Source organism: Solanum pennellii, chromosome 9 (assembly GCF_001406875.1).
Source record: "Solanum pennellii chromosome 9, SPENNV200".
NCBI lineage: Eukaryota > Viridiplantae > Streptophyta > Magnoliopsida > Solanales > Solanaceae > Solanum > Solanum pennellii.
In genome coordinates, this window is record NC_028645.1 from 32050633 (window position 1) to 32059590 (window position 8958).

The following is an 8958-nucleotide window of genomic DNA, read 5'->3' on the forward strand; positions in this document are numbered from 1 at the left end:
TGTCGCCGCTAAAGGTCTAATTCTTTTGTAATGAATCCTAGTTGACAATGCTTAGGTGGAAAGATTAGTCTCATATGGCTTGCCAAGTCAATAAAAATATGGAGTGTCAACTCTTGAGGGTAAATGTGGTCTCTTAGGATAATAATAAGACATTTTTTATCCCAAAATATGACGAGAGTATAAATAATCTATTTCACATAGTTCAGTGACAATTTTGATTCTTTTTCATTTTATAAAAGATTAGAAAATTTTAAAAATGTTAATTTTGATAGCATATTTTATTAATTACATTTTAAAAAAAATTGATCAAACTCTTGGTTATGTGTCACAAAAAACAAAAACAAACTTCCTTTCCCTAAATTTTGTCAACATTCTTTCAATGGCAATGACATCTGAGATCTCGATCGCCGGAATCCTCGCTAGTAGCGCTATCGCTGCTTGTTTTGCAGAGGTATTTTCTGTGAAGTGAAGTGATTGATATTGTTAATTTAGAACATAGTTGATTAGATCTGTGAATTTGCAGTTGTGTACTTTACCTCTAGACACCGCTAAAGTTAGACTACAGTTACAAAAGAGAGCAGCGGAAGGTTCCGGCAAGTACAGGGGATTATTAGGTACAGTTGCTACAATTGCTAGGGAAGAAGGTCTATTAGCTCTTTGGAAAGGCATTATACCCGGCTTACATCGACAATGTATATATGGAGGCCTAAGGATTGGGTTATATGAGCCTGTTAGTATTCATTTGAAATTTATACTCCTATTTCCTTAAAAATGAAACAGTTTTTGATTCATCCCAATTCCATCAGGTCAAGGCCTTCCTTGCACGTAGCTATTATGTTGAAGATGGTTCCTTATTCACTAAAGTGTTTGCTGCTCTTGTTACTGGTGAGATAAACTTCATATTAGCATCTTCATCACACTTATGATGATTGTATTGACGTCCACGTCTTCTTTCCAAATTTGCAAAGGTGCAATCGCAATTGCTCTGGCTAATCCAACTGATCTTGTAAAAGTTCGGCTCCAGGCTGAAGGTAAAGCTGGTACACCTAGGCGTTATGATGGTGCTTTCAATGCATACTATACCATAGTGAAACAGGTGATTGAGGATCTAACATGCACAACAAATTTATTCATGCACAATCATTTAAATATTTTAGTTGATCAAATTATAGGAAGGGCTGGCAGCTTTGTGGACAGGAATTGTGCCAAATATTGCACGGAATGCTATTATTAATGCTGCTGAACTGGCCAGTTATGATCATCTCAAAGAGGTACATTCTAGTCATATTTTGATTCACCTGATGTTCGACTACTTTTCTGCAACTATTTCATACAATGTTTCTCTGAAATTATATCATGTGCAGATAATTTTAAAACTTCCAGGATTTACCGACACTGTTTTAACTCATCTCATAGCTGGTTTAGGTGCTGGATTCTTTGCAGTTTCTATTGGTTCTCCAGTTGATGTGGTAAAATTCCCTGTTCCTCAGTATGTTAAAAGTGTTGTTAAGTGAATTAAAAAAAACAGATTATCTATCTATGGAACCTGCATTTTCTTTTTGGCTTTATCTGTTTTAAATTGTTGAACCTGCATTTTCTATTTGGTTCTATCTGTTTTAAATTGTTTTTTCGGAGAAATTACTCTTTTTTCTAATCATGGAAATTCTTATCATTTTGAGACCAGAATTTTTTTAGATAAGATATAGTAGGAAATGCACCAAAATGTGGCATAGCTGGTGCTTGCGTTCCACTATTGTAAAAGAAAAGAAAAGAAGGTTTAGAGGACTGGTGTCACAACTTAATTATCTTTACCTTTTGGTTCCAAGCTAGTTACAGTCAGTGTACATATTCTCAATATTCAGTTCGCTCTAGTGGGTCTCAATTTGAGTTTGGTGACTAAAGGATTTATCAATACTAGACTATGTTTATGTTGATTGTTAAACTACTACAAGCTCCGCCTTTATCCGAACGTCAGACCAGCTATGTTTTTTGAAGCTCATATAGGCAGAGTTGATTTAAACCCTTGGGCACTGTTAGTATGGAAGAATAAAGGAAACCATAAAATACGGTAGAACTGATACAAGTGTTGTGTTGTATATTGCCTAGCTAGATATCAGTGCATTTTATCTTTCAAGCAATTGATTTTAGAAGAAAGTGAATGACTAAGTAAGTTGTAGTTGAGATCATGTGTCTATTGCTATCATACTCTTAGGGCTAGCTATATCTATCATATTTGGTTGCATGTTCGAATTCCATTAGGTTCTCGTAAACCATACCAAAAGTTTTAGTTTGAATCAGAAAGTGGAAATCCCCTTCGGACTGACTTAAAATCCAATCAAGCTTAATTCCATGTTATTGTTGATATTTATGTTATTCTTACTCTTTTGTTTTTCGAAAAATGAAGTTCTTGCTGAAATTTTATAGTATGGAGGTATGGGAAACATCATAGAGAAATTTGAGAAGAAGTTGGCTTTATGGCAGATGCAATACCTTTCTTGAGGGGGCAGGCTTACAGTCACAAGCAATGTCCTAGATAATATTCCCTCACACTACATGTCTCTCGACCCTATGCCAAAAAAGACATAGCTACAGCTAGACACAATTAGAAGGAACTTCCTATGCAAAGGAAACACCAAGTTCCATAAATTCTATTTTGGTCAAGTGGCCCAAAAGTCACACTCCTACCTAAGCACCTGGGTGGTTTAGGCATCAAGAACTTGACTATCCAAAATAGATGTCTGATTATGAAATGCTTATGGAGGTTCAATAGGGACATAGCATTATGGAACAGGTGGTCTCTGAAAAACATGGAATCCAGTCACACTGGTGCACCAAAATCTCCAGAGCAGCATTTGGGTTGGCCCTTGGAAGTACATTGCTAAACTCAGGGAAGAATTCAACCAGCATCGTAAATACCAAGCTGGCTGTGGTGACATGTTAAGTTCTGGAAAGACAGATGGATTGGTAACACCACTCTCCAGAATGATCCAGCTCTCTACTCTGTATCAAGCAACCTCAATTCCTTATCTCCCAGAGCAGAGACAACAACAGTTGAGCTCCAATCTACAGAAGACACTTCGAAGACTAGGAACTTGAAGACTTATTTAATATGCTTTCTAGATTGGAGAATTGCAACAATGAGCAAGATGCAGACAAAATCAGATAGGAAGGAAAGTCAGATGCCAAATATACAGTGAAGGCAGGATATACAACTTTGTGTGCCCAAAATCAAATGGACACTTAGCCATGGAAACTGATCTGGAAAAATTAAAGCATCCCCAAAGTGTTATGTTTAGCTGAATAGTACTGCATGAGGCCTGCCTGACTCAAGAAATCTAATAGGAAGATAATCACTGTTAAAAGATGCTATGTGTGTAACAGAACATAGAAACCAATAGACATCTCCTCCAACTGTCATGCCCCAAATGGATCGTGACTTGGCCGACACCCAGTGCCTATTAGCTTGCACCAAGAGAACCATTATAATATATTACATACTCAACTCATATCCATGTAGCTCAATACATTGTGCAATGGTTGCTTATATTTGGAACATGTTCATGACAATCTTATGCTTAAGATGGGTCATGCCCGACAGTATCAAGGATGTTACACTGGTTGGATTTCATGGCAAGTTGATAAATCCATAGGAGAAGTCTGGAAAATGATTCCTGCTTGAATTTTCTTTGGTGTGTTTAGATGAGAGGAAGAAAAGATGTTCTGAAGGAATATCAACTCCAAACCATTCCCTTAAGGCTAGATGTCTTCTAGATTTGTTTAGCTGGGATAGTTTATTTCCCGTAGAATCTCATTTGAAGTTGTTGGACTTCGTAAGCTCTTTATCCTTAGCATAGGTCTCAATTCTCATTGTAACAGAGCTATCAATCTCACTCTTTTGTAACTATTTTTCCATATGCATCGTCTTGATGCCATTTATAAAACTACTTACTTCATCAAAATATAACTTCTAAAAAGTGTTGCTTATTAAATATTTTTTTATGAATGAAAAGGTTTTTGCTTGCTGTCTTTTAGGTCAAGTCAAGAATGATGGGAGATTCAGTATACAGGAACACCTTCGATTGCTTTTTCAGAACATTAAAGTACGAGGTAATTTTGTTAAGTCATTTTCTGTTTCAGAACGCATGGTCATTTGTCAGCATAACATATTTATTGTAGGTAGAAAAGTATTAGTAAGACGTACTTCAGTAGTTTGACACAGAATTGTAGCAAGTCTAAATTGAAGTGTTCCATTCAGTAATTGTATTTTGAATATACGTCAAAGTATGAAACAATACTCATGCTTGAAATAGCTGAAAACTTCGAATTTCAGCTTGAACATCACACATAAGATTGTTTTATTTTTATTTGGAGAATCCAGAAGTTGAAGTTGAAATCACTCATTTGTATTTTTGCCATGAATCTTCTTGATGCTTTTTAGTGAAAGAATCATATTTCATAAAAAATAATCAGAAGTTGAAATGTGCATCTGCAAGCAATGAGAAGTGGATTCCTCCCACTGATCATAAAGAAAAAGAAAGAAAGAAAAGAAGAAAAAAAGTGGTAGGAGTAGGTAGCGAGAGAGATAACAAATAGCGGATGACCGATACGACCTATTTTTGTCTAATTGCTAAATAATGTATGAGGAAAAATATTGCTATAGATGAACTTTTTTTTATAACACAGGAAACAGCTATACAATCAACCAAATATTTTACTCCTATTTCTATCTTCTTTCTATGAATTCCTCCTGTCTAGACCTATACTTCTTAATCCCTTGGTTTATCAACTGGTATCAATGGGGAGCTTCAACTGGTATCAATGGGGAGCTTAGAGCAGTGGATACCCTTTAGTTACTAGTTGACAAACTGCTTGCTGGGGATCCTGTATTTTCAACTTGCATTGTGTTGCATCACTGATCTCAAATTTACCTTGATAATATCAAGAAAAGTTGGTTTTCGGATTAGTAGACATTAATATAAAATGCTTATGTAGCTTAACATGGCTAATGCAGGGACCACTTGCTTTTTATAAGGGTTTCCTCCCCAATTTTTTTCGACTAGGATCGTGGAACGTTATCATGTTTTTGACTCTTGAGCAAGTAAGTACAACTCCTACTCTGGAGCTAAAACCATGATTTTAGATGTTAAGCATAATACTTACATTCCGATGAGTTTTGAGAAAATAATTTGTCCATTATTGTTATATATGTTGAGCTGAACCAACTCTCATTTAACCAATACACCTCTTTATCGTTTATATAGTTTGTTTTGACCATGGAAGGCAATTATTGCAAGAGTAGAGATTGTGCATTGTCAAGTATTTGTGAGGGAACCAACATTTGCATGCTAACTTTTATGTTTTTAGATGATAAAGGAACGGAAAAGTGGTATCAAGATTCAAGAAAAGCGAGAGTATCCCCGATAACATTTTTTGTGGTATAGAGTGACCGTAAAAGAGTTTAAATCGCCATGAACGTATTGAAAATTGATTAAAAAAATAACATCCCTTCGACCTAATGAGCCATAATTCCCTTTAACGTTATCTCTAAGCACCAAATTGCCCCTCATTTTAACCGGATATAGAATATGTGGGCCTATTAGTTAAACACGTGACACAATTTATTGGTCCACATGGCAAAAAGACCAGTCCAAAACCCATGCTCGTATATACCGTAAACCTAACCCGCAATTTCACCATTGGAAATAATCACGCAAAACTTTTGTTCTGCTTTCATTTCTTCTTTCCAAAGGGATTACCTATTGACTTGATATCATCCATGGCCAATGCCAAGTTATATTGCAGAGATTCTTGGATTTTTCTTGTGATATCATAAACTTCACGTGCTAGACCACTTCTTTCATGATGGCTTTTTATCATGTGAATCTTCTTATAGTATTGTTGATAAGAAATAAGAATCGGGTAATTTGAATAGAAAGAAGAAAATAATGTAGAAGCAAAGATACAAAGATTAAAGACAATTTTTTAAAGATATTCGAAATTTGAGAATAAAATTCCTAAATTTCAAGATTAAGTTTAACAACCCTAACTGATCTTAGTATTGAAAATTAGCGGATTAAAACTAAATATGATATAAATAGAGTCAATCAAGAACATAGATACAAAAGTAATCTAGACCCCTATTTCGACGAAATTAGAGAGAATAATTAGTATACGACTAATAACCATTCTTGATTTATGAATAAGAACCAAATATATCAAGTTAAGAATACTCTTACTTCTTAAAAAATTGTTCGTATAAGGTTGTAAAATAAATCTATAATCACATCCCACAAAGGTGTAAAAAAGAGAAATCTCTCAAATAATATGTATCATGTCTAATGAAATATAACAAAATCCAACCATAATATAGGAAAAGCCTATCCAAAATAGCAAGAGATTTGAATCCTAGTTTATGGAAATAGTAAATACTAAAACCAAACTAGACAACTTTTAAATTAGGAATTTCAACTAGGAAAGCATGTAAAAAATAATACCAAACTTCTTCCTAAAATTAGCGTAAAAATGAAAGAAAAGAGTGGCCAAATTTCCTCCAATTCACATGCCTAAATTCAGCCCTACTTTGGGCGTGAATTTCAACCATTTTGGGGGCTTAACTTTCAGCACTTCAGGGATGCAAATAACCCCCTTGTTGGGCACTCCTTTGGGCTCCATGTGGGCCCTTTCTCTTGGGCTTCATGTGACTCCAATCTTTCTCTTCTTGGACTTGGATCATGAAGTATGTGTTGCACTTAGTCTCATCTCTTTATAATTCTTGGGTTCTTCTGCCACGATAAACATCTTCTTGCTTCCCATTGAAATCTATCAACTTTAATGGAGGTATACTACCGTGGATGCTAAAAAATAATTCTTCCTCGAATTTGAATCTTGCAAAATAAGAAGACATGCATTAGTAAACAACATCCATTAATTGAAAGTAACAATGGTAGGAAAAGCAAGATAGTGACCACATGCCCACTTAACCAAATTAAGCCTAGCATGTATAAATACATCCTTATAAAGCACGTGGACATCATCATCCGAGTAGAAAATTCTCTTCCTTATATAAGCACAACAAAATTCCCGTCTAGATGCCTTAGGTAATGATACATGGAACTCCAATTTAGTTCTATCAATTAAGTATTTCAATGGGCATGCAAAAAAGGCACAAGATCCTAAAACAATCATCAAATTGAACACTTTAATGATATAGCCAAGTATCCTTTATTACACTACTCACATACTCTTCCACATAAAAACTATTCATATAAGCACATGAGTTTTCAAGAAGGTTAAAAGAATTTTTGAATTTCAAATAGAAACTCATAATTTCGAAGTAATTACTCTTAAAACAAGGTCCAACAAAGAGTATTTGATCACTAGTATCATAATAGCCATGTATCTCTCATCACTAGTTATCACCTTTTTAAGCTCACAATCATCAAGACTTGAAGAATAATGTCTTATCCCACGGAAAGAATCATATTTCAAGAAGTTATCACACAAAAACTCAATTCAACTTTAGAAGAATAAGAGAGGAGGAATCATCTAACTCATTCACAAGTCCCCTCCCACAAACATCATGCCTAATCAAAATGATGTCATGCTCAATTTTTAAAAGGAAAAAATTACTCTTATGCTTGAACTTACAGGTAATAGGTAATGACTTATTTTATAGTGAAATATCATCATCCTCAAAATTAATATAATCACCAATATAAGAAATAAAAGTGTAGTCCATTACTTCCAGAAAAACTTAGGTATTTTAGGAATACCAAAAATATGAATAAATTAATTATAGATATTGTACTTGGTCTTGTTTAGCAAAGGAACACCATCACCTTGTTTTTTCTTGTTCATTAGTGTTAGGTCCACATCTATCTTGTTGGACTTCTTGTCAGTAGTCTTATTTTGGACAAATCCAAAATAATTCTCTTTACCTTTATCCTTCTCATCAACATGCACTTGCGCAATGGGGTATGTAGTTTTCACCCTCTTAGGATTAAGTTTATCTAATGATGGTTCTTCAATGCAAACTTTCCCGTGAGTACCTACAAGAGAGTCGAAACAACTAGAGAAAGAGCAAGAATGTTGGATTTAGTATAAGAAATAGCCTCACTCAAACTCTTGTTTTTCTCTCTTTATCTCACGACCTTCCCCCTCTTATTTTACTCTTGTGGTCATGATCTCAGTTTTCTTTTCTCTTGATGTCACTTTTTTCCTTATTTGACATCCCATTCTCTTCACCCAACACATCCTCTCATTTTTCCTCTTTTGGAATGTTAACATGCACTCCCTTACTCCTCTTAATCTTTTCTCTCTCATCATCATCTATCATCTATAAAAAAAATTTATATCCTCATGAATTTGTAAAGGAGTCAAAGATGCGAGACCAAATCTCTCCCTATTCATCTTGAGAGAATATTTATTATTTTCTTTGTAGTATGAAGCTCCGCTATTAGCATACCATACCTTGATTTTCCCATTTAGATATGACAAATTATACATGAGAACAACATCATTCCAAACCTTGTCCTCATAACTTCCAATAGTGAACGACAATAACACCCTTTTATTTTTCTTTACTCCTTTCCACTTGCAGGGTGCAATAAGCTCCATACAAGGTAAGTTCAATCTCTCAACCATATAAGTGCTAATTAAGTCATATCCAAACTCTGTCATTTCTCATGGCACATAGCTTAGACAACATATTAACTCTAGTTAGAAAAATAAGTCTACCCTTACTCCACCTCATTCTTACCAAGTTGTACATTCATTTGGGTTGTCCTTCTTTACTTAACTATGATGGTGACATCTATCGCACCAAGTTGGACAATACTCATTCAGAACACCTTGGCTAGGATGTTGTTGTTTTGAGTTCTTGCTTTAGTTTCCTTACCTATTTGAGGCATCTCAAGAAAATATCAAAGAAACAAGTATCTCTCACCCCCCCCCCCCCCC

At 34.9% G+C, this 8958-nt stretch overlaps 1 protein-coding gene across 2 annotated transcripts in view; it reads left to right on the forward strand.

Annotated features, from left to right (window-relative positions):
- Positions 1-295: 295 nt before the first annotated feature.
- Positions 296-8958, forward strand: part of LOC107029286 (mitochondrial uncoupling protein 2-like) — a 20941-nt gene continuing 12278 nt past the window's right edge. Inside the window, exons 1-8 of one of the 2 annotated variants that reach the window (XM_015230669.2) lie at positions 296-451; positions 524-730; positions 807-885; positions 969-1096; positions 1173-1271; positions 1365-1469; positions 4033-4107; positions 5012-5098. In XM_015230669.2, coding sequence (XP_015086155.1) covers positions 380-451; positions 524-730; positions 807-885; positions 969-1096; positions 1173-1271; positions 1365-1469; positions 4033-4107; positions 5012-5098 — 852 coding nt within the window. In that variant the 5' untranslated portion in view covers positions 296-379. The remainder of the gene's footprint in view (positions 452-523; positions 731-806; positions 886-968; positions 1097-1172; positions 1272-1364; positions 1470-4032; positions 4108-5011; positions 5099-8958) is intronic. The other variant, XM_015230670.2, reaches the window with a different exon arrangement.